Source organism: Recurvomyces mirabilis, assembly GCF_035927965.1.
Source record: "Recurvomyces mirabilis strain CCFEE 5264 chromosome Unknown scaffold_3, whole genome shotgun sequence".
NCBI classification, from domain to species: domain Eukaryota; kingdom Fungi; phylum Ascomycota; class Dothideomycetes; order Mycosphaerellales; family Teratosphaeriaceae; genus Recurvomyces; species Recurvomyces mirabilis.
In genome coordinates this window covers 475452-500513 of record NW_027041937.1, presented here as the reverse complement: position 1 = coordinate 500513, position 25062 = coordinate 475452, and the positions used below count along the sequence as shown (strand labels likewise).

The following is a 25062-nucleotide window of genomic DNA, read 5'->3' as shown; positions in this document are numbered from 1 at the left end:
ACCCCCGGCTCAAGCATAAACCGGTCCATCAACCCATGCTCACTAGGATACAACCTCGTAGCATACTTACACCTCCCCCCCCTCACACTTTCCCACCCATGCCCCGCTCGGACCAACCAAACACTCGCTCCCCGTTCCAACCCAAGGGATCAAACAGCGCTGACAGAAGCGATGCCGACAAGCATAACATTGCACGAAATTTACCGCACCCGCCTTCTTCCTCCAGCGACCAGTAGATGTCGCAGCCGGGGCAGTTCTTGATGACCGTGTTCGTCGTGACTTTCTTCTTTGGATCCAGGGGTTTGCGCTGGCGGTAGAGGAGTTAGGAGTCCCGTACGCTGCTGGTAGGTCGAACATGTCTCCCCGCCCCGTATGCTCCGGCCGATCACAAACAACACAACTCTCGATCCCGCAGAACTTGCACGCGAAGACCCTCCCATCGGTCTCTAGATCGTGCGCCTGCTGCTCGAACTCGAAATGCACGAAGCCTCCGGCCCCGGTCATCATTTCCTCCCCGCCTGGACCGTGGACGACACTCCCTGGACACCTAGCCATGCACGTCTGCCTCCCCTGCCTGTCCCTCAACCCCTCGAGCCGCTCGACCGGTTTTATCCGGGCAGAGCGTCTTCAATTCCTTCTCAGGGAGGCGGGAAGGGCAGAACATGCATTTGATTTCTTCAAGAGGTTGTTCTTCGATTGCCAGACTGAGGTAGGCTTCCCAGCATTGGCCGCAGGCGCGGTGGGCGAGGGTGTTGTGTGAGGTGGTGCAGGTTGTGGGGTTGCGGGGGAGTGCGCAGGGTTTGGGGAGGATGGTGAGGCAGATGGGGCATTGGTGGCCTGGGGTGAAGAGGGGTTTAGTTGGGGTGGGGAGGAGGGTGTAGTTTGGTTTGGAGACAGGGGCGGCGCCGGGTTCGGGGCGCTTTCGTTTCGTAGTGGGCGCCATGGTGGAGGTTGTGTTGTCGGTGTGGTGGGTCCTGATCATTGGGTGACTCTGGAAGTCGGAATTGCTTTGTCGAGCTCTTGATATGTGTGGGAAGAGGGGATCTAAGAGACATGGCGGCTGCAGAGTTAGGTATTGATGGTGTGGCAAGTAGATCTCGTTGGTGTAGGCTCACTTCGTGCAAGTGAGATGACATCGAACCGCCTGACCATCATTTCGTCGCTGGTCAACCTCGAATCGGAAGTCTGTGGGCCAGTGGTCCGGCTTCACTTGGCGCCACGAGCTGATCACATTCGCTCACTTGGACCCACTATGTGATGATGAGCTTCGTGGGCAGAGTATATAACTTGCCTCGATGTCGCCTTCTCCTCCTTCGCCACACACCTCTTTCCCCACACCACAACATCACGGACACTTACCACATCGAGCCGTCCATCGAGGTCAAGGCCCAGCAACATCAGCAAGCTCGGTGGTAACAAGTTGTGGTTGAAACGCGAACAGTAGTACAAGCCTGACAGCGTCACCACAATCTTGAGGTACGCATGCACGAAAATACTTTCCCCAGACATGTGCTGATCATAACACTTACAGTCTTTCAGCTTCCTCGTAGCGAGCGACCATCAATCATCATGGATCCTGGTCAGTTCAGACCAACTCCGAGTCTATTCGTGAACGAGAACGAATCTCCCGCGGTCGAGGGACGCAACCAGAGACCAGCGGCGGGCGAAACGCCAAGAGCCACAATCGAGCAGCAGGACGAGCCCATCCCCCAGCGAGCAGCCAGTCAGCAATCCCAGACCCCACACGATCTAACAACAAGCTACCTTCCCTCCCTGAACGCCGACGTCGATGATGACGAGATCTGGCCAACTTTGCGCAAAGCCTACGCAAAAATCTACTGGCAGGCCGCCAATATCCTTCAAGTACGCCTCGAACCCAATACGCCAGAGTCGAAGCACCGGGACGAACTGCGCGTCTACGCCCGAGCAATCAAAACTATCTCAGAGCCCGAGTTCCGCAAACAGTCGGCAAAAGAATGGCCGAAGCTTCCGAATACGGCGTGAAATATCTCGGATAAGCAGTACAAGGAGGCCGTCCCTTTCTTGAAGATAGCAGTGGATCCGGCGGATAAGGCGAGAATTGAGGAGCGGGTGGAGGAGAGGGCTGGGAGGTGCGATGAGTTGTTGAAGTGTATGAGCCGGTCTAAGGCTGTGCATGCAGATTTCGAGGAGTTCATGCCGAGCCGTAGATGATGGTGAGAGATTTGCAAAACGAGGCCGGAGAGGAAGAAGCTGGGATTGACTTGCGAGGTTGCTTTCCGTGGCTTCAAGGACTTGCATACTGTTGGTTCATAGAGGGCCCATGGGGTGTGGTTGTATCTTTAGCTTTTCGATTTCACGACACTCATTGTGGAGTACGACAATCTACTCAGCCAATGGTAAGACCGTTGCCAGAGCTTCGTATCCAGTGCACGTCCAAATGCTTCCATGTTACTGTTGTGGTGTTGAGATCGACGTCGTGAAGGCGAGCCATATACACATTACGCTACGCTAGTAACGAAAGAGCAGTAGTGCATTCTGGGGAAGGCTGGACCCTGAGATTCGCCACTGCTCATCGTCATGCTCCAAACAACGACGCCACACCACCACCAAGCTGTTCTTCGCCTCCCATCCCCAAACAACATCAATACCTCAAACATCATCATGGCCTCCACAATCGACATGGAGAAGCAGCCGCTTCTAGACAGCAACGAAGCCGTCACGCCGACCGGCGAAGAAGCATCCCTCTCTCAGCTCCAGCAGAATGTCTTCAAAGCACAACGAGAATATATGAAAGCCTGGTCACGAACAACTTCGGGAAAATGGCATAAGCGCCTCATTTTCGGCATCACGGGACTGCTTATGACGTTCATGCTTTTCTGCCTTGCTCTTGTGGTCATGGACGGCCTCGACGATGACTATCAGACCTTCGATGGCCGAGTGCCACTGGAGGCACATATCATGAGCAAGTGCCCGGATGCTCGCGACTGCCTTCATGATATGATTTTGCCGGCTATGCAGAACATCTCTCACAAGGTTGATTTTAAGCTTTCTTATATCGGGAAGTAAGTGGCCATCGACTCGGCATACATTAGGCACCTGGTAAGATGCTAATCCACGACAGTGCCACCGAACACGACGACGGCGTCTCCTGCAAGCATGGCGAGGGTGAGTGTCTCGGCAACATCGTCGAGCTCTGCGCCGCCCAGCTTTACCCCGACCCCAAAACCTACTTGGGCTTCGTAATGTGCATGACCCGCGAATACGAAGACATCCCCGAGCGCTCTCTGATCGAGGACTGCGCACTCGAGCATAGCATCTCGATGCAACGCCTCAACAACTGCGCCATGAGTGAGGACGGTGCTGTGGGTTTGGACATGCTTCGGTCGAGCTTCAATCGCAGTGCCACGGCTGGCGTGACCAAGAGCTGTACCATTAGGTTGAACGGCAAGACGAGGTGTGTGAGAGATGGGGGCGAGTGGACGGATTGTGCGGGTGGAAGTGAGGCTGTGGATCTCGTCCGCGATGTTCGGGAGCAGTCGAGGTTGAATTGGGAGAAGATCAATGCTTAGGATGCTGGTCATCTGTGGATGTGAGGGCATTACCTTCGGCTTTAGAATGAGGTACCCGTGACTTCTGATGAGAATGGATGAAGTGGAATTATGAAGGAATTACGACGGAACCTGTGTACGAGATCTCACTTTCTCTCATCCAAACCTTGACGCACATTATTGTGAGTGAGTGCTCTATTCGTACACATACTTACTGAGCCAGCGGAATCATACACGTAAGACTGCAGCATTGTCGGACTCACTACTACGCGCCAGGGCTTAGGGCAAGAGCACAATGCCACAACACGTTGGAGACATGGTCACTTTTACCACTCCAGCAGCTCAGCGCCACTTCTCTGCGCTGTATTTTCGATGTGGATGGCACGGCTGTAGACTCCACAGATGCTGTGATCCAGGACTGGCATCAGCAAGCTCGAGACGTTTGTGCCGACAGCAACGCAGTGCTTCATACGGCACGTTGACGACGAAGCATTGATGTGCTTGGACTCTTCGCGCGGCAGCGCGCCAAGCGGGACGTGTAAAAGATATGCAGTAGCATTACTGTAACCCACAGCTTTTGTGCCGACTCATTCTATATCATCCACAGAGTCTGGAACATGCCCTGCAAATCCTCGTACCCTGCACATTCTCTTCTTCTCCGTGAGCGACCACTGATGTGGCCTTGCGGTAGGGTCAATACCTCTCCGCCGCTGTGGCGAAGATATTACTCGGATTTTCTGGGAGCATCTGTAAGAAAGGCAATGCATATGTTACAGCTTTCGTCGGTTCCATATGGTGACATCCATTTGCATAGCTTCCTCCGCCTTCAACAATCTCACCAAGGCCCCCAATTCGCCCGCGAGCCAGCACTTGCGGCTAGTACCTCGAATCGACCCATGTTCTCAGCAGTACGAAATGGCTGATGTAGGCAGACTCCTAACACGAATTCGATCCACTCTCTAGTCAGCAACACATCGCCCTCGTTGAGCTCAGCGAACTCCTGTAACATCTGCTTCTCAGTCGTTACAAGCTGAGCTGTGATTGACGTGACGTACTTCGATTGACGGGTGGCAGCGGCATTGTGGATGAGTTCCCAGGCCTGTAGTAACGGCTTGCGGTGGGCGTGGTCGGTCCAGTGACTTGGCTGAGTTGGGGCGCTGCGATAGGTGAGGGAGGTATTGGCGTTTAGGCCGAGGATATCTGTTGCGCCGCGAATGAGGGACGGTCGGCCTGGACGAGCTGTAGTTGGTGGCTCTCCTGTTTTATAGGTGTCTTGGGGAATGGATGTGGCGGAGGAGGCACGATTGAGCAGTGGCCGGGAAAGTATGGGAGTGGCGGTACCGCTGCAGGGTGCTGAGGCACGCAATACAGCTGCCGTGGTGACTGCGCGGACGAGGTTCGGCTTTTGTGAACAGCAGTGCTGCAGACGCTCTCTATGATTGGAGTCTTTGGGCATGAGGGGGATTGACGACTTTGGGAGTGTGGTTCCAGGTGCCGCCGCTGGCTTAGCAAATGGTGTTGAAGTGGACTGCGTACGGTTGCCTCCAAGCAGAGGTGTGCTCTCGGTCTCGTCGCGCAGCCCTTGGGTCTCATAGGCCTGCGCCATGACTGTAATTGATTCCTGGTGGTCGAAGAATTTTCTCGATGTGCAGCGGTGACTGCGTCGCGAAATGATGTAAAGTTCGAGTTTGTTGTGTTCCTGGTTTCCAAGTGCAAGGTAGGCAGATAACTTGTCGAGTCTGCTTCGAGTGATGTTGAACTTGTGAAGCGAAAGCACCTCATACCTGAGACAAGAAGTCTCAATTGTCGGTTATCGGTGCCTCGAATTATATGCTCCTGATTCACAGTGAACGTTGACAGTGAATTGCCAATCCTCGCCTAGTAACCCTGCGCGTCCCTGATTTCTCCACGCAGGAATCGCCAACGTAATCACGACAAGGCGCAGGAGGTATTTACCACGGGTCTGCCCTCGGCGCCTTAATATGATTAGCACTCTCCTCCTTACCCTGCTCCGCATCAGCCTTCTCGTCCGCCCTCGCATCCCCATGCCCGTCATGCCCATCACTACGGCGCTTCATCCTAGCACTAGCCCTCTTCCACCCAAACCGACCTACTGCCCATAGCACTCCAACTCCAGCGCCTCCGAGAATACCTGTAGGCGCAATGAACAAAGCCGCACCACTCATGACAGAACCGATGGCGGTTCCGCTTATAGCGGCCACGGCCGCGCCAACAAGGGCATACTTGGCGTAACGAACAAGCCGCCAGAAGGCGAAGATGGTAAAGTAGCGCAGGCTGCGCAGGAGTGCTCTGGTCCGGAGCTGTTTTGGTTGTGGGCCAGTTTTGGGGTCGACGAGATATTTGATCGTATTTTGTGCTTTTGCTAGGGAAGATGTCTCGCGCCCGGGATGAGGAGCATCTACTGTTGGCTGGAGAGCAGCTGTGTTGCTAGTCATGGTGATGAGGTGGGATGGTGTGGTACATATGATAACAGAAGAGTCGAGATGGTGAAATTCGAGGTTCAGGTGGCGAGCGGAGCCGGACGACTCATCAAAACAGCTCGGGATCTAAAAATGAGGAAGACAACTCCAAGACACTGAGCATGAAGAAGCTGAGTGAAATATGACATATGTCCACCACTCATTATAGACATATATGCGTGAATTTCAGTACCGCCTACGCTATACCCACTGCTCGAAACCATAATGGATTGCCTTCAATCGCCCACCATCCAATCCCGGCATATACAACGATTTTCGTGATGACCTCAACATCATACCTGATCCGCGGCTTCTCGAGCCCGGAGAACATGTCCTTGTCGTTCTTCTCGTCTTCTTTACCACTATCGCTAGATGCACCCGCATCGCTCAAAGGAGGTGTCAGCAGAGCTGCATCAACGCCATTGACTTGTAGATGCTGCTGCCCTACACGAGCTTGTGTTCCAGCGCTCAGGTACGAAGTTGTCTCTGGCGAACTGTTGTCAGCGATCGTGCCATTTTCAATGTCTTCGACAGCTGGTGACGGCAGCGCAGCCGTTTTTCGCTGCACTCTTCTTTGCGCGTTCTGCTCCGACTTTAGTCCAGCACGACTGTCGCGCCGCTTTTGCGCTCTGTTCGCGATAAACTCTCTTGCATCCGCTTCTGACTGTGGCCCGATTGAGACTGCGCGTTTCCTCTGACGCAGATTGGAGAAGAGTGCGGGCAGACTCGAGGGAGATGGTAGAACGTTATCATCCTCGCGCAGTGGCGGAACGCGCTGGTATTGTCTGCGAGACACTTTCAGCACCGTATGTCAAGAGATCTTGCTGTATACATACCTAGCTTGTAGGAAGTAACGCCGTGGTAATGCCAAGCCCCATCTGTCGACAAAGCGGAATACAGGTGGCAGACCACGTAGTAATATTGGCTTCGTAGCTGCACGCCAGAGGAAGACGATTACGATGCCACCAACGATCCTGGCTGCGATTTTGATCGGCGAACTGTCAAAGGCGTACATGGCTGCGTGCTCAGTCGTAATATGCGCATTCATCACGCCATAATGCCACGTAGCAATAGCCGCACCCATGACGACACCAGCGAATGCTACGCTGTCGTCGAAACAGGGACAATTGTCTGCTGGTTCTGGGTGGATGCGCACAGCTACAGCAAGTATAGCCACCAGAATTGCGACCTGCTGCCAACCACCTGCGATAAGCCAGTTGTCGTATGCCGCGCCGTACAAGATTTGGACGGAGGCAATGGCAGCGCCCAGTGCAGCTCCAATGATGACATCGAAGAAGCCATGCATGCCACAGTACATCCTGCCGAATGCGATCGAGATGGCATAGCCATATAGTGCCACCTGGAGCATACTATAACTTGTGGATGTGTAGTGCTCCTGGTGGATATAGAGCCGGTATAGACAGAACAGCGCCACCGAAACCGCGTTCGTGGTGTGGGTGGAAGGGAAACCATATTCCATCGCAGCCGAGCCAGACATGGTGATCCGCTGTAGTGGTGGCGACAATGGCCTCGGTAGACACACCATGTCTTTCACGAATCCACTGAGATACACGCCCAGCGCCAGCATATGTACCATAGCGAGACCGACATCGGGGTAGCTGCACCAGAAGCAGATCGGTATGGCAGTCATGAAGAAAGTATGGGTGCCTAAATTCGCTGTGAGCGCGAAATAAGTATCAAGCCATGGTGATCGCAAAGTCTTTTGCATATATGCCAGATATGGAGTTTCCCATCGCACGATAGGGATCAGCTTGTTCCGCAGGCGGAATCTCCAACCCCTTAGTCTTCGCTCGTAGTGGCTCACGCCTCGCATTCCAGCATCTGGGTCTCCATTTGGCGAAGGTGTACGGCTCAGTCGAGCTGCAAAGCGCTCATGAGGTCGAGCTTCTGGCATCGAATCCAGATCCGAGCATGAGAGATAAGATATATTCCAGGTGTGTTAGGGTGGCCGGCGGAGTTTGGGAGAAGGCCAAAAGATCATATTGAACGGTGATCAAGAAGTCAGACCCATGACCGCGTGAAGCAAGACGCATTCACTGAATATAGAGTGATCCTGTGGCAATCGACATTGTGTGTAAGAAGGTGGAGTTTCGGGCTTGATCAGGTCTCGCTTCATAGCGGCGCGGGGCTTGGCAGTTCACATGTCAAAGATCGTGGGCATATATCGTGCTCGTGTACCAGAGTAAATACGATGTTGGAACGAGATCTACTGCTCGGAATACCAGGTTGCATCGCCAGTAGATCATGACTATGAAGCTGCCAACTGCCATGCCATGTCTTCTTCGTCATTGGCCAAGTCGTCACATGTTTCAAGTCGTGGTTGCCATTGGCAACAGTGGGTAAACACAGGGGATCTTTCGCGCACGAATTATCTTGCAAGACACCACGCACAATCACTAGATCAAGACATTCCATACCTCGACCCAACAACCAGATACTGTATCATTCCAGAGCAGCACATATACACACAGAGCATACATACTTCACCATGTCGATCTCGGCGGTGCAGAACCTCGACCACCTCAAGCGCAAGAATAGCTCCAAATCCTTCCTCACACGCGGCGACAGCTACCGAAGATCAACGCGAGGCAGCGATGGCACAGTGAACACGACGAGTAGCGCTAAGACGAATATCACGGCGCCACCAGAGTACAGCAAGAAGTTCGTTGTGGTGGGCGATGGAGGATGTGGCAAGACTTGCTTGTTGATCTCATACTCGCAAGGCTACTTTCCAGAAGTATGATGAACAATGCTCCCGAGCGCATATAATTGTGCTGACAAAGCTCAGAAATACGTACCGACGGTCTTCGAAAACTACATCACACAAGTCGAGCACAAGCCCTCCGGCAAAGGTGTGGAGCTGGCATTATGGGATACCGCCGGCCAGGAAGAATACGATCGACTACGACCACTGTCTTACCCCGAAACCGATCTACTCTTCGTCTGCTTCGCAATCGACTGTCCGAACTCGCTCGAAAACGTGCTTGATAAGGTCAGATATTACCGGACATTATGCAGGCTGAACAAGAACTAACATATTCCAGTGGTATCCCGAAGTCCTACACTTCTGCCCAACGACACCCATAATCCTTTGCGGCCTCAAATCCGACCTCCGACACAAACGCCAATGCATCGAGCTTCTCAAAACACAAGGTTTGACCCCAGTCACACAAGCACAAGGCAAAACCGTCGCGCAGAAAATGGGCGCTCTGTACATGGAGTGCTCGTCGAAGGAGATGAGTGGTGTGCACGAGATCTTCGATACTGCAATCGATATCGCTGTACGAGGGCAAGATGAGGAGGCTCATGGTGGCAGTGGAGCAAGGTCGGGTGGTTCAAAGGGAGAAAGCGGGCAGCTGCCGCTCAAGAAGAAGAAGAGGGCTGGATGCAAGATTTTGTGATCGCGTGGCAAGACGACAGGATTGAAGAGGGCTTCTTTTGCGCGACATTTTAATCGCAGTAGGGTGTCCAGTGGCCGAGGAGCATGCATATTAGCTGGCGTTCCCACTTGGGCTGACATGGGTACTGGATGCTCGTTTCAATATCTTCACATAACGGCTGAATGAACAAGTACATTACAATACTCGGGAGATGGCTTAGACCTATGTTCAAATACGGAAGGTAGACTTCATATACGACCGATGCACTACTCCTACGCCTCCCTCCTAACCTAGAATATACCACCGATATAGCTCAGTCTACGCAAATGGGGTATAAGCGCTAAAATGCAACTCGACCACATGCAAATGCCCAGACCGTGCCCAAATCCGATCACTGAACGCCAGTGTGCCGCTCCATAAGCACTCACCCCCTGAACGCCAGTACTATGTTTGGACAAAAGAAACCTCCTTCTACTCCTCCTCCGTAACCTCAGCCATGACATGCTCCCCTTCATCCAGCACATCCATAACGGTCTTCAGGTTCTTCAACATCTCCTCTGCATGCGCAATGAGCAGCAACTTCTCAGCATTCGCCGGCAGACCCAAGTAAGTAGGTGGCTCGCGCTCCGGCAACTCCTTAACCCACTGCACAAAGTCCATCTTGGTGGTACCACCAGGCAAGGGCACACAGATCGAAGCATCGCCAGCGACCTCGCCGATGAGGTTGAAGCCTTCCTCGAACGCTTCTGGCGTCAAGGTTTTATTCACCAGCGACTCCAATTCACGCATATCCTCCGCATCGTCCACCTTCCCACCATACATAACCGAGATGAGCACACGAAGCATCTCCCACGGAAGACTCTTGGGCGCGATATTGGATCGACCTCGTGCAACGCTGTCAGTCCACCACTGAATAATGAAAGCCGAGCAATCATAGTCCGCATCGTTGAACTCCCAGAAGCTCTTCCATCCGAGGCGGGGCGCGTAGCGTAGACGTTCTTGTATCACAGCATGCAGATATGACAGCAAGAAATGCACGCGAGCCTTCTCAACCGGCTGCTGTAGTGCCTGGTCTGGAAGCGAAGACAACGAATCTCGCATATTGGCTCGCACTCCAGCAGGCTGCTCGTACATCAACACTCGTGAAGCTCGGAGTAAGCTGGAAGGTATCTTGGGACTTGTCTCCATCGACAAGAATAGACGGAAGTCCTTGTTTGGCTTGAGCGAGTCGATGCGCTTGACGAGATTCTGTAGCCAGTCTGCAGCCAAGTGCACGTTCTTGACCAAAACCCAGGATCCGTTAGCAGCAGCAGATGCCAAGGCAACGTCAGCACTGGCAACACTTTCGTTGGAACCCATGGCGACGCTTATGCAGCTTGCTTTGGTACGTTCGACAAGTTGATCAACTTTGTAGCTGGCATCGAAGCCTGGTGTGGAGCAGAGAGCGATGGGAGAGCTAGCATCAGTGCTGCTGGCGATCCTGCCTAAGTCCTCTGCAACGTCAAGGAAGTCCTGGCCGAAGACAGTGTTGACGAAGCGCTCGGTCGCTGGGATGAGGCGATCGACGCGCATGATCTTGACGAGAAGCAGGTCGCGCAGTGCCTTGTCGTTTACTGCCAACCCTTCCTGACTCGCGCCTGGGACATGCAGCTCAGCCTGTTCGACAGCGAGGAACGCTCTCATATCAGCTTCGCCAATTTCAGTCACGATGTTTTTGACCGCAGTGTATCTGGAAGCGTTCTTGAGTGCACTCGCTTGTAAAGACGGACCGGCGCTCGCGTCCACACTCGTCAAAGCACTGTCCAGCAGGATATCGAGCAAGCCCTTGTCGATGGGAAACGGCGAAGCCTGAGCAAGCAATACAGCCAACGTCAATCGATCCTTCTGCAGTAGAGACGCCGAAGTCTCGTGGTAAGCTTTTCTGAACAGATCGCGGACCATAGCATCCACTCGTGCCTTCGGCTCACGCTCAGGAGATGCGCGAGCAATCTCCAACACGGTCTCAAAGATGTTGATGAAGTACTGCAACGAGACTTGGTAGAAGTGATGGACGTGGTATAGCTGCTCTAAGACCGCGAAGATGGCTGAGCATGACTGGGCGATGATATCGTATGTGCGCATAGTGCTGTTCACCTCGTCCATGACGCCTTCAGTTTCAGCGGCCTTAGACGTGATCTCTGCAGCTTCATTCTTCAGTGTCTCAAGCGTTTGAATGACATTCTCGTCATCGAGAATGTTGCCGCGAGACTCATTTAGAGCCTGAAGAAGCATACGCTCCAAGCGGCGCAGGCGCTGGGTGAACTCTCCTTGCATCTTCACCAAATTGGAGCGCCGCTCATCGACGTCTGGTCGCTCGGACTTCAGTACATCATTGAGAGTCTGAGTCTTGAGACTGCTCTGCGTGACTGTGAAGTTGACGAACGTGGTCCTGCTGCAGATGTCTGGCGCGAAGTGCGCGGACGGATCCCTCGTTGATAAGTAGAGCCTGAAAGCAGGCGAGAAATCAATCTCTTGCTTGCCAAGCTGAATGAGCACGCGACCACCCGTCCGTTGGTATTCTTTGTTGAGGACATGGTTCAGTATCGGGTCCATATGCTCCGCGTCCTGGATCAAAATGGGATTGCCGAATCTCAAGGCACTTTCGAGTTGCTTGACGAAGGAGCTGTCGAGGAAAGAGGTCACAGTCAGACGGCGTTCCTTGCTCTCGTTCTGCAGAAATTGCGTGACACGTCCGGATGGATCGATGATCAAGGGATACCTGTTATACCTCCTCAGCATGATGGCGTTCTCCGTACAAAGCTCATCCACCGGCAGAGCATTAGCGTGCCATTGCTGACGATCATCCGCTGTGGACAGGTATTCGGAAAGCGCGTTTTGTACCTTGTAGGAAACGCCAGAGTTGGAGAGATGCAGGGACCAGTCCTCGAGCATTGCACGTCGATATTGCTGATCGTACAAGCCGCTGTACGCCAGAAACGCAGCAGCCAGGAAGGTATCACCAATCAGTGTCTCCATTTGCGTAGCGAAGGTCTTGCTGCTGCCTTCCCATCTCCCACGTTCCGAGGACAGGCTATTAAGTAGTCGCATGCTTCTGTCCACCTTCGATTGCACCCTTGTCATCTCTGCCTTGATAGCCTCGGTCTGGCTGATAAGGGCTGCGTACTCGGTCTTATAAGTGGCAATGCTTTTCTCGAGATCCGACAGTGTGTTCTCGATCACCTTCGCCTCTGCTTTGGTCTGCAGAGCTTCCTCCTCCAGCTGGCCGACTTCCTCTCGAAGAGGTCCGATGCGATCCAAGATTTCTGAGTAGTTGACCTGTGCCTCCACCCACTGGACAAGCGGACCACATGCCTTGCTGGCTCTGTTGGCACGCTCGAACGTGAACTCCTCCTTGGACAAGTAATCGTTCCTCATCCTGACACGATGCTGAGGGGTCATCTGCCGCTCGTTGTCGTAGTTCACAATACTGGCAATGAAGTCCTCTCGTCTGACGATACCTACAATGCTCTTCCAATCAGTCGCGCGATGGCCTAGCAGCGTGCATACAGACTCTAAAGCGAGCTTCACACCAGCAGGTGGGTTCTGCATGGACCGGACTTCTGTCAACTGCTGCTTCTTGATGTTGCTGACGCTGCGTTGTGCCTCTAGAACCGCTGGCTCAGCCTTTGCCAAATCGCTGAGTACGACCTCTTTGCGTTCTGCAACTTCTCTCTCTTGCTTCTCAAGCGCGGCCTGGATCTCTAAAGACGCAGCACGGCGCTGCTCCGCCTCACGTTGGTCGGCGATCATGCGTTGCAGCTTCTCTCCAGCCTCGATATCTTTTGTTTCCAGCTCTGACTTCTTTCCTGCTAGACTTCTCTTCAGCTCCGAGACTTTATCGACAGTCTCTCGTAGCTTGTCCAAACCGACGTTCAGATGACGCTGCTGCTCCTCGAGATCATCGCGCTTCTCGTTGTACAGCTTGACAAATTGGGACACGAAGTCCAGGAATTGCCTCGGTGTCAGGTAGGTTGTCTTGCCTTGCTGCTTTAGCATGCGATTGTTGAAGCCACGCAACGAGTGATGGACATGGACCATGCTGTTGACAATGGCATCGCGGTGTGACAAGGGCATCTCAAGCTCGTCGTATTCGATCGGAAGGCTGTCAGGTGCGTTGTAGGTAGCCTTCTCGATATCGACCGACTGAGTCAATTCGTAGGCGACCTGGTAAAGAGCTTGATCAGACCAGTCTCCGAACCAGTTGAGTACGCAACGATTGAACAGGGCGGGGCTCGTGGCGGCCTTGGAGGATAAGCCTTCGGTGGGTGGGTTCATGGTGAACACGACATGCAGATTGCGCACAATCTGCTGGGTGAACCACTTATACAGCTCCTCTTGCGAGTCCAGCAGTAAGCCTTGTCTCTGCGCGCCTTCTTTACAGGCTGTCATGAGGGTGGCGTATTCGTCGCCTTCGAACAAGCCAGGGACCTCGCCGTTGGCCAGCAGCGTGTTCATGCGTTCTAGGAAGCCAGAATCCAGCACATTCGATTCGTCCATGATAAAGCAAATCTTCTCACCTTTGCAGCCACATCGGCGTAGAACGTTGCGAAGATCGTCGTCAAAGTCTTCGGACGAGTATCTTCCGTGGACCTTGATCTGGAAAACAGACAGGCCATTCATCCAGGCAACGAAGCGTGAAAGAGTAGTCTTGCCACTGCCACTCACGCCGATCAGAATCAAATGTCCTTGAGGCTGTCGGAACACGCGATCGATGCGCAACACATGCTCAAGTACATCGTTGAACAGGACCAAAGGCACATCCAATTCTTCTTCGCAGAAGGTTCGCAGTCGAGCTTTGACGAAGTCACGGAGCTGATCTCGTGCGACAGACACGTAGTTCTTCGAGAGCCAATTAGAGTAGAGAATTGGTCGCTTCAAGGCCGCTGTCTCGTCGATGTTTGGGAAATGCTCAGTAGCCACTCGGTTGACAGTGTCGTCTGTCCATTCACGTTCTTCGTCAGTTATGAGACGGTCGGCAAATAATCGCAGTGCTTCGTGCGCCCAAATCCGGACCAAGCCTTCCAGTGAAAGTGTCTCGAGTGGACGAATTGCCTCATAGATGGCTCGTACCCAACGTGTCAACTCACGCGGAGAATATACATAGTGCGGTTGTATGTCAGCGGTAAAGCGTTGCTGAGACTGCACGTACACTCGAATCATCGCCTGAGTGAGAGCATCTGCGTACCCGCGAAGCGTTGGAATAAGCTTGAGCACAGCAAGGTTGAATGTGCCATAGATTTGTGTCAGAGACAGTTCGCCAGGGTAGTCGACCATGACCAGCGGCGCATGGCGCAGGAAGCGAAGGCCGAGTGGCGTGCGGCCAGCGTCGGTGGGAGGATTACAAGCACCCACGAACTGAATACGCTCGAGGCTGACCCAGGTCTTGGAAGTCGTCCGCCAGAAGCCGCCATGTTCGACGAGCTGGCGCATGAACGAGATCACCCGTTGCGTACCATACTTGTCCGGTGCTGGTAAGTTGATCTCATCGCAGAAGAGCACCAGCCATCGACCGATCTGCTTGGGGGCCATTGTCACACCACTGAGCGTCTTTCTGTAGTCACAGTACTGCTCGAGAGTCTTGACAAGTAAGTCCGGGGTTGTGGCACTGGAGAAATTGAGTCCTACGACTTCCATATTTGGAAGCTTTCTGAGTGCGCTGAACAGTGTCATCGTCTTGCCGGAGCCAGGTGGTCCACACAGCAGAAGTGGCTTGTGCTCTGCCAAGAAAGAATATAGTACTTCTTCGTGCCGTACGGTATCGATCGTTGGGATGACCATGTCTGTCTGCGTGACAGAGTGCGTATTTACTTCAATTGCTGGGACCTGGTTCTGCCATGGCGCCCAGTCAGCATTAGGCAGAGAAACATCGTAGTCAATCAATGAAGACTGATCCGAGAGCAGAGGCATGTCCAAGGTGGCGAGGCCAGCCAGAAAGTCGCCGAAAGTCTTGCGCTCTGCAAGCGGGCAATCGCCAGTGAGTGCCCATACAGTGGCGACTAGGAGCTTCTTCGAGAGATAGACATCCACTTGCTCGTCACTTAGCGGGAAGTCAGAGTGCTGGAGATTGTACTCAAGCACAGAGTGGCAAGCCTTGCGCAATAACGAAAAGAGAGTGCCTATGGCGCGGATATTCGTGAACTCCATGATGTGGTGACATGGCTCACAGCGAGACAGCGCCTTCCTGATGTAATCGTTCGTGGTCAAGCGCTGCTGTAGTATGCTTGTCATGTGAGCCATAGTCGCTGCTCTCAATTCTGCTGCTGTTGGAAGAGCAGCATCTTCTTCCAGATCATCGAAGGAAGCCGCCTGCAGCTGTGCCAGGTATCGTGTGAGCATCACATCGAGCTCGACAGTGTCGTCGCTGAACCACACCATACCGCATCGACTCACGGTGGCCAAGGTAGCATATTTTAGAGTCTCCACTTCGAACATGATTCGAACGTTAGGCGGTAGGCCGATGCGCTCACCGTTTGGCAGAGTCAGCAGCTTGTTATCGTCGAGAACACTGTTCAGGTTCTCCACCCACTCAGGATCAACATCACCATCGAACACAATCCAATGACGCTTGCCTTCCTCACCACGCAAATTGTCAACCACCTTTCGCAGAATGCTGGTAAACAGACCATCCGTCCACTCTCTTGTCGTGCTGTCGAGGCTGCCATATAAGCTCTCCTTGCTCATGACCTTCGGGTCGATGACATGGCAGACACCTTCCACACCATCAACTTTCTGCAAAGCAGCCAACAGCACTTGCCAAGCGGTCGATTTGCCAGTACCCGAATTACCGACCATCATAACACCATGATGTAGGTTCTGGATCTGGTATAGCTGCAGTACTTTCGTAAGCCAAGCATCGGTGCCGACGAGTTTTCGCTCCTCGATGACCTCGCGCAAGGCTTTCCGCAGACTCTGGAGTGTTGCTGGGATATATTTGACTCCAGGGAAGCTCTCGGCCTCGATCCGCTCCATAGTCGTGGCGTCTGCTCGCACAAGTTTGGGCGCAATGGTTTCCCGAATGCTCTGAACGATAATTTGAGGCTCGAAGTCGGCAGCTTTCTCGTTTCCTACAGCGAGACGCATCCTCTTCAGCCCACCAGAGCTGACAAGTACACTTTTAAGCGCACGCAGACCAAAGTCGTAATGTGGCTGCTTCGATAGCTTGTCACCACATCTGTCGAAAAATGGTACAGTCTGGCGTGACAGTGTCTTGGCATCAGCGAAGCCTTGTGAGAACAGCATGACCTCGGCGATGATCTCTTTATCTGGCTTGGACATGGCGACACTGCGGAAGAGCTTTTTCAAATTATCTGGCAAGTTCGAGCGTCCAGCATATCCGGGGTTCATGGTGATGAACATGCCAGTCAGCCGGTGGACCTTGAGCTGTCTCCCTACGAGCTCGATCTCAGCATCGGGGTCTGCTGCGCGCTTACGGAGACCAAGCTGGATGTTCTGGATCTGCTGGGATACAGCGGACAAGATCCTCTCTTCCAGTCTGTTGAACTCGTCGAAGCAACCCCAAGCACCGACTTGTGAGATACCAAGGAAGATGCGCCCCATGGCCTGGAAGTCAAAGGTGTCGTCACAATTGAAGACAAGCGTGAAGCGACCGAGTTGCACGCCGAGCGCCTTCACAGACTCGGTTTTGCCCGTACCAGCAGGACCGTAAGGTGAGCCTCCAAGGCGTTGGCAAAGTGCTTGAGTAAGCGTGAGGAAGCAGCGGTCTGTGAGCGGAGTGCGCACCAGACGTTCCGGCACGCCCAAGTATTCAAAGCCATAAGCAAGCGTAGCATTCGCAGTGCGGACCTGCATTCGGTCGAGAGGTGCAGCGCTTGCGTCAAAATCGTAACGCATGTGGAGTAGCCAGAGATAGTGGCCTGGAGAGTCTGCGCCGCCTTGCATCAGGCGCTCAATCACATCGCGCTGGTGCACGAACTCGGTAATGAGATGTTCGGACTTCTTCCGATATAGTGGCTCGAGCTCGCGCAGTACGGTGGCAGCCATGAAGTCAAGCCGGTTAACCAAAGCATTGTAGACGCCCCGAAGTGCATTGCTGCCCTTGCTCAAGGCCACATTGACCTGAGAAGTCCAGCATGCCTGGGCTGCCAGCACCACAATCTGCGCAGGATACTCTGAGATGTAAGCCTCGAAAGCGTCAGTGTCGCCCTCCTCGATAGCCTCGAACGCGCTCACAGCCCCCACGAGCGACTCTGACAGCGAATCACGCATCCCGTTCTCAAGAGCTTTGAGCCACTCATTGACCTTGGGTGTAGCAACCAAGGAGATCGGCTTTCTCAGACCCACGTGCTCGCCTTCTTTCGACGTCAGACCGAGAATGTTCTGCTCCCCGTCCATATCCAGACCAGATATGCCGGCAAACATCTTGCGCAAATGCTTTGCAATGCGGACAGTATCGTTGCTGTTGCCAATGATCTCCAGCAGGTCTTCATCACCAACGAAGTAGAAGCGTGGGAAGGCCACACGCTCTTTCTCCAAATACTCGCCAAGAGCTTTCTGGATCTTGTTGAGTAGGTCTGCGAGGCGTTCGAGTGATCGCTGCACATCGGGTATATTAAGCACCTCTAGGACCTGTGGCGACCGGTAGACCTTCTTAAGCACATTCATAAATTCGCTGTTGATGTTTGCGAAGCGCGATGACTCGACAGGCAGCAAGTGCTTGATATCGGCGTTGCCTGTGAACACGCCTTCGAGGTAGACCCACTGGCGCTGGACATCGATCCAGACATCGAACAGGACATGTATGCGATTGAGCCTGTCTTCCCACGCTGATGCCTCCTCCTCAAACTCCTTGTAGTAGGGCGAATGTCGCATAGCCTGTAAAGAGTTGAGATGGTCGCTGCACTTCGCGAACAGATCATCCCAGCCACGAATAAGTCGACACTTCTGCTGGTAGTTGATCAAGTCGAGCGAGTAGTTCTGCCAATGCTCCCGGACAGAGCGCACGAACTCCTCTAGTGCCATCTCGCCTTGAGCCTGCGTGATCACATCACGAATCACAGACTCACTCGGGCCAAGTTGCAAGTCCCACACATCGCCCAGAGTCATAGAGATGGCAGAGTATCGCTTGTTGGGCTGCAGGCTCTTGAAGATTTTGACCCAGTGCCTCTCACGTACGGCATCCGAGCGCATCTCTGTCAGCAGAACATTGACCTTGAGCAGTTGTCGTAGCACTGACTGGACATGCTCAAAAGCAGCATATTGCCGCATTCGACTTGGCATTTCCTTGGTTGTCTTGATCAAGTTGTCAAGTGACTGTCGCAGCTTACGGGGCTGTATGCTGTTCCATGGCTGGTCGCGTAGATCATTGAGCTGATCCCAGACGATGGTGAGATGACCCCAGACAGATTTGAAATCCTGCACCTCCTCCAGCAGAGTGATGAGCATATTGTCGGGTCCAGCAGGCAGCTCCAAGGCCTCCTTCGCTTTGCTAACCATGTCTGACTGCTCACGTAGCTGCGTCAATTCCGTGCCGAAGCCATCGAGTGTTGCTACTGCTTCGGTGGGCGGTATCGATCCAGAGACAGGCCGTTGATCATTCCATCGCTCTGTTGCCTCGCCGATGCGTCTTGACACCACACCGTCTTCAGCCACGATCTTTGCACGTAGAGCGTCGGTCTGATCAGCAATGAGCTTGCTCTTCCGCTCAAGGACCTCGACCAGTGCTGTCCACTCATGGTCAACCTGTTCAACGTAGAGCCAGTCTTTGGGGTACTGAAAGCGTAATCTCGACAAGGTCTGCTGGCCCTGTCGGAACGTGTCCATCTCAGGCTCCCACACTTTGATCTGTCGCTTGCATGTCTGTACTACTGTTATAAAAGAGACAGCTTGCGCAGTAGATGAAGTTTGCATCGAAGATCCTTCCAGATCTTTCCGAGCGCGCTGAAACTCGGCGTAGACATCAACCATGCGGATGGCGAAGAGACCAGAGAAGTGCGCGAGGAGTTCATGTTGCCATTGATCGTACTTGGCGTTGACCTTAGACTGTACTTGCTCGTAGTTGACGACCAGATGGCCGAAGGATCTCTTGTTGCTAGATGTGTCGAAAGTATCACGCTTCTGCCGTATCTCGAGGATCAATTGCAGCCAAAGGTCAAGTTCATGCCCAAGATCATCTTGAATTTGACCTATTTGCAGGTCCCAGAGCGATTGGAATTGCAGCCACTCGTCGATATATGCCTGAGCCAAGCTCACTTTGGCGTCGATGCGCTCGTAGAGGCCCGCAAGGACGTCCATACACATCAGAGGCAATTGCGAGTATGTCAGCGTCTGACCCGCGGCCCCAATCGTCAAAGCGTTGTCGAATCGTGACGCCTGTATCCTTGGCAGATTGCACACTATATCTAGCCAAGCGTGCAAATTCTCCAGCCACCCGGCCTTTGCATCTTCGAGCGGCGGCTCCAGCTGAATGAGCTGGCTCTGCATGACAATATCATGGGCGTATGTGTCCACATTTGGCGAGCCAGCCTCGCGATCCGCCGTCTCGTCACCATGCTCGAACTCGTCGCTCCAGTCTTTCAATGCCTGTTGGAGGCGCAAGCGAAGGGTCTCAATGACTCTCTCGTCGGTCTTCGCTACCCAGTGCGGGATGTTTGAGTATGTCTCAAGGTTGAGCTGGTCGATAGATCTCTGCAAAGCCTCGAGGTTAAGGCGGAAAGCCTCGAGCGTGAACGCACAACTCTGCAATTCTCGTAATGATGCCTCCACGGAGACTTGTATTGTAGATAGAGTCGTGACCTTCGTCTGCAATGTGGTGATTGAGTTGCCCAGATTGCGTACAAACTGCACGTGCAGCTTGTCGTCCCCAGTCACTCGTCCTGACACTTCCTCGCCAGCATGTCGGACATGAACGTCGTAGGCGAGTACGAATGTCTCCCACTTGACAGAGGTGCCCTTGGCGATGAAAGCCTGCACGTCGTTGCGGAAGCCACAGAGCAGCATGGTGACCTCTGACATGCTATCAATGCTGATGTTCGTCTGGGCGAGCGTATTGAGGTTCTCCATGAGACTGACGGCGAAAGGATACACTCGTCGTGCTTCCTTCGACACGTTGCTGATGGCATGTGGTACCGGGAAATTCAGCCACAGCAGATTGCGGACTTCTTTGAACAGTGTGATGACTTGTGAGTCGAAATTCACATGTATGTCAAGCACATTGCCACGAGCTCGGTTTTGGCTGATTGCAAATAGTCGTCCGGAGATAGATAGATGTCGTCTGCTGATATCGCGCAACCAGTCGTCAAAGATCGGCTTAGTATCGAGGCGTCTTCGAAAGCTCTCGCCGAAAGTATGCAGCTTCTGACCATCTGTGTGTTGGTCCCACTTGGGTCCAAGGATGTCGCCGACCTTGCTCATGTAGTTGTTCAGCTGACGCTCGATCTGCCTAGCACGTATGATTGCTCCAGAGATTGGCGGTAGATCGTGTAGTTGTGCCATGGCGTGGGCTTCCGACTGACCATACTGATGTGTGAAGCGATTCTGCAGGGCATCGATGTCGTCTCGCACGTTGCTAATGAGCTGCGCTTGATATTCTGCTATCGCGCCACGGATCTTAGGCCGGACAAATAATGCATTGAACTTGGAGAAGACGCGGAACATTTCGTTGGCAGTCTTGGCCACGGCAAGTCGATCTCGAAGCCGAGCGATGATAGAGTTCTCAACCCTCGCTGTTCGCTCGTTGTATGCTGCCTCTGCTTGTGTCCACAGACGTTCGCCTTCCGGTGTGATGTCGAGTACGTCTACATCCTTGACAGCAACGTAGGCTTGCGCGATCTCCTCTACAGCATCCATGTCGCCCATCTCCTCCACAACGACAGGCGCCGCAGCAGCATCCGGCGCATCGATCGCCTCTTCCTCGGGGCCAAGAACATTGACAATGGTCTTCTGCAGCTGATCATGATTATCGCGGAACGTCGCAATGTAGCTCAGACGATCCTGGGTCTTGTCGTGGCGCTTTGTAATCTTGATGGGGATGAACTTGTCGTTCCTTCTTCGCGTGACTTCACGCGCGACGTTTGTGAACTCCTTGACATCATCGTCCCAGAACGACCAGACTGACTCAACTTGAAGGACAATCTTGTGAAAGTCGTCGATCGCAAGGTGCATGAGTGTGCGCCCGTGTAAGAGGTCATGTAGTCGATTATCGAGATCTGCTGAGATGGCCTCTACAAGCGGCAGCGCTCGACGGACAGGGTATGGGCAGACGCGCAACTTCTTGTTGAGATGCGAAAACACATCATCAAGCGCATCTCGCAGCTTCTCGACAGTCGTAGCGGACAACATCTCCTCTATCGGAAATCCATGGAAGAGCGTATTGTACTTCTGCACCCTCTCCTTGGTCTCCTTGAGCTTTGTGTCGGACGAGAAGCTGGCCGTTATACCATGCCGCTTGGCCTTCTCCAGAACCTTCATCGTCAGCTGAACACCGCCGCTTGACAATTGCGCTTCAATGCCATCGATCGCATTCTCCATCGCCAGCCAGAAATTCTTCTCTTGTGTTGTTGTGCCGACCGGCCGCTCGTCTGCAATGCGTGTGAAGTCTCTTATCTGCTTGATCCAGTCGTTGGCCATGTTCTGGAGCTTATTGAGCAGCATGCTGTCAGATATGGCAGCCTCTGGTATGTTCATCGCCGCAGCTTGCCAGTTGCCATTCACATCATTCAGCTGCGCCTGCACAGCTTCGTGTATCTGCAGTCGCGGAGCCTCCACTTCGATGTTCTGCTGTAGATTCTGTAGACTGACTTCCAGATCTGCAAGCCTCCTCCTTGCCCCTGAGACACCTGTTCGTGCATCACCGTCCGTCCTGATCTTCTCTTTCGTGGGCTCCGCATTCCGAGCAGCAGCTTCGAAGAGTGGTGTAAGTGCACCTCTCACCAGACCATGCAGGCTTTCGTACGGCGACGCTACAGAGCCAGTCTCCGAGACGAGTGTCGTACTGGGCAGGGGCAAGTTGACCACGGAGACCTGTCTGCTGATCGGTACATCGGATGCTATCGGATATGGTCGTTTCAGAAATGCAACACAGCCTGTCGTTCTCGTGCTGTACAGCACCTCAGCGCTGAGGCTATATATATCGCGATCAAGCCCACCATCACCATTGACATGGCCGTTTTGCAGGGTCAGAGGTGATTCTTGTAGCACATACAAGGCAGTCTGTGCCTCAGATGCAAATCGCTGACATCTCGAGATGGTTTCCTGCAATCGCTCCTCATGCAACAAGCTTCCTTGCGCAGCCAGCTCCTCCTGATCCGCCCCAAGCGTGACCTCGAGTACCCTCGTAAGGTATTTGATGATTGTCTGTGGTGTCACTACCGACGAGGTGGGTGTTGTTGCGGCTCCATTTGCCAAAATGCCATTGGCTCTGTTGAGCATCGACTCCTCCATATCTTGCTCTACTGTATCCGGCCGATTATGGAACTCGACATCGCCAATAATGCGACTGCCCGCAACGCGGCGTCCCCCTCGTTGCAATCGTGTATGCTGATGATTTGCGATGGAGCAGGCAAGGGCCACTTTCGTGATGCTATCAACAGTCCTGATGACTCTGTTGCGAAACGAGAGTGTTGTAGGCGGCCGTAATGGATGGAGATGTTTCGATAGTTGGATCGCTTCTGCGCACACAACGCGTCCCTGAGCTTGTTCACGCGGCTTCCCACTTGCAGGGGTCAGATAGCGGAAAGCTTCCACAAGCACGTGTGATTGATCAAGTATTTGCCGACACTAGTATCATGACCCGGGATCTTGGAACGGTTCGTGCATCAACGACGTTGACTGGAGAGAGTAGAGTGAAGATGGAGTACTTTTGCCAGGCTGAAAGTACAGTGTCATTGAGCACCACAACAGTATCAATGCGAGCAACAGGGCTCCTCACCATACCAATTACACCCTTGTAGCCCGCAGAAGCGGAATTCACAAACGCAACCAACACAACTCAATCGTGAACAGTGACCATACCCATCGATCCCGCTAATCCACAAGACCATCATCTGCCAGACTGAACGCACCAAACATGCCTTTCGGCTTCACCTGCAGCTTCGCCAGCCCCTGGTTCCCGGACAACTTGATGGAGGTGGCAGGCGTCTCAGTCTTGCGCTTCGTCGTCGTCCTGCCGACCTGGGTCCAGCCATCGTCAATCGCAGGGCTCGCTAACAGGGCATCCTTGCCACTTTTCTTCCGTTCAGCGAACGCCGGTGTCTTTGGCGCACTGATCTGAAGTGTTTGCGAAGCCTTCTGACCGCTCGAGTCGTTCTCCTTCATCCCCAAGTCCTCCATAGCATTCGCGACCGAGTCCTTCCTTGAAGCAACGTCACCCGAGTCCGAAGTATCGTCCCATAGCCTGCCATTATGAACGAGCCTATCGTACGCTTTACGACTTGCCCAACGCCAAAAGCCAGCTTTCCTCATCATAGTCTGCTCGTGCTCCTTAGCCACGTGGACGAGATCGTCACGGACTGCTAAACGAATCTGCTCCACCAGTTGGCGTGCGCGCGTGGTTTTGACTTGATCGGATGCTGGGACACTCAAGCTGAATAGCAAAGCAGCCAGCTCATCCTCCTCGATGATGAACTCCTGCTCGCCCTTGACCTTCGGCTTGAGATGACGACGACGGGCTTCGCGGGTATTGGTCGTGCCTTTGAAGAAGTAGAGATTCAGTTTGATATCTGGATCTTCCAGCAAGCGCCTTTCTTCTTCCGCCTCATCCTTGTGAGAGTCGTGCGGGTGTAGCACTTCCGCCACAAACTCGATGTCGGCCGTTGTGACCACCTTGGGCATGCTAGCCAACTTTGCAGTTTTTCTTGCGGCTTTGCGATCTTTCTTCGACATTGGACTTGGGTTCGGGCTTTCAGTATCGACGCACAATACTTTTACAGGCGTACGTGGGACGTCCTCGGACTCGACCTCCTTCAGCTTCTGCAACAGTTCTGCAACTTTTCTGTGACGCTTGCTGTGCTCCTGTTCTGCATGGCCGCATGGTGCGCAGCAACTCGAATGGTCTACAGCCAGTTAGCGTGTCTGCTCGATATTTCGCTCGAACAATACATACCCTTGCGAAAAAGGTTGGTATGATATCTTTGACACCACTCGACATGTGTGCCGAGACAGCGGCTCTTACATATCTCGTGGGAAAGTGGCGTGGCACATATCGGACAATGATGTACTGCGGTAAAGTAAGCATTGCTCGGCATTACTCGAAAGTAGGATCGATATGCATGCTTACCTAGGCCTCCACCTGCAAATCGACAGATATACGGTTAGTACGTATCTTAAGTAATGTTGTCAGGCTTCTAGCTTTTGGTATCTTACCATCTTCCCATCGATAAACGTCCTTCGGCATGCTGTAGACCGTGTCTTATCCGGTCTACGGGGCTTTTTGGGATGCCTCCGGATAATGCTTTCGAGATTGATGGAACTTTCGTACGTGGTGCCTTCGGCAAAGAGAGTAAAACTTTGACAGGCGAGGATGATAGATATCTGCATTCTCTATGTCTGGATGAGACGTGCGAAGTATCCGTCTTGTGGTCAAGACGAGCGAGGAGAGGGTGGTTCGGTATTGATATGGTATTCGATGCGTTAGTCCGTGACTTTCGAGCTGTTGGT

General features: G+C 53.3%; 8 protein-coding genes across 8 annotated transcripts; 3 read left to right on the top strand and 5 right to left on the bottom strand.

Annotated features, from left to right (window-relative positions):
* Positions 1-1295: 1295 nt before the first annotated feature.
* Positions 1296-2004, top strand: LTS14_001506 (uncharacterized protein; the record flags this gene model as incomplete). The annotated part of the gene is made up of 2 exons (XM_064834215.1): positions 1296-1412; positions 1540-2004. 2 exons carry the CDS (start codon positions 1296-1298, stop codon positions 2002-2004), a joined length of 582 nt encoding a protein of 193 aa, XP_064698079.1.
* A 639-nt stretch (positions 2005-2643) lies between these two features.
* LTS14_001505 (uncharacterized protein) lies at positions 2644-3551 on the top strand (the record flags this gene model as incomplete). The annotated part of the gene is made up of 2 exons (XM_064834214.1): positions 2644-3044; positions 3104-3551. The coding sequence occupies 2 exons, from the start codon at positions 2644-2646 to the stop codon at positions 3549-3551; spliced, it is 849 nt and encodes a 282-aa protein (XP_064698078.1).
* Positions 3552-4300: 749 nt separating this feature from the next.
* Positions 4301-5136, bottom strand: LTS14_001504 (uncharacterized protein; the record flags this gene model as incomplete). The annotated part of the gene is made up of 2 exons (XM_064834213.1): positions 4301-4406; positions 4472-5136. 2 exons carry the CDS (start codon positions 5134-5136, stop codon positions 4301-4303), a joined length of 771 nt encoding a protein of 256 aa, XP_064698077.1.
* A 346-nt stretch (positions 5137-5482) lies between these two features.
* LTS14_001503 (uncharacterized protein) lies at positions 5483-5986 on the bottom strand (the record flags this gene model as incomplete). Its single annotated transcript, XM_064834212.1, has 1 exon — positions 5483-5986. One exon carries the CDS (start codon positions 5984-5986, stop codon positions 5483-5485), a length of 504 nt encoding a protein of 167 aa, XP_064698076.1.
* Positions 5987-6206: 220 nt separating this feature from the next.
* On the bottom strand, positions 6207-7925 carry LCB3 (Long-chain base-1-phosphate phosphatase; the record flags this gene model as incomplete). Its single annotated transcript, XM_064834211.1, has 2 exons — positions 6207-6795; positions 6847-7925. The coding sequence occupies 2 exons, from the start codon at positions 7923-7925 to the stop codon at positions 6207-6209; spliced, it is 1668 nt and encodes a 555-aa protein (XP_064698075.1).
* A 594-nt stretch (positions 7926-8519) lies between these two features.
* Positions 8520-9432, top strand: rho4 (the record flags this gene model as incomplete). The annotated part of the gene is made up of 3 exons (XM_064834210.1): positions 8520-8768; positions 8820-9023; positions 9076-9432. 3 exons carry the CDS (start codon positions 8520-8522, stop codon positions 9430-9432), a joined length of 810 nt encoding a protein of 269 aa, XP_064698074.1.
* Positions 9433-9882: 450 nt separating this feature from the next.
* On the bottom strand, positions 9883-22848 carry DYN1 (dynein heavy chain; the record flags this gene model as incomplete). Its single annotated transcript, XM_064834209.1, is given in 2 exon segments — positions 9883-22194; positions 22207-22848. 2 exon segments carry the CDS (start codon positions 22846-22848, stop codon positions 9883-9885), a joined length of 12954 nt encoding a protein of 4317 aa, XP_064698073.1.
* A 582-nt stretch (positions 22849-23430) lies between these two features.
* LTS14_001499 (uncharacterized protein) lies at positions 23431-24288 on the bottom strand (the record flags this gene model as incomplete). The annotated part of the gene is made up of 1 exon (XM_064834208.1): positions 23431-24288. One exon carries the CDS (start codon positions 24286-24288, stop codon positions 23431-23433), a length of 858 nt encoding a protein of 285 aa, XP_064698072.1.
* Positions 24289-25062: the final 774 nt, after the last annotated feature.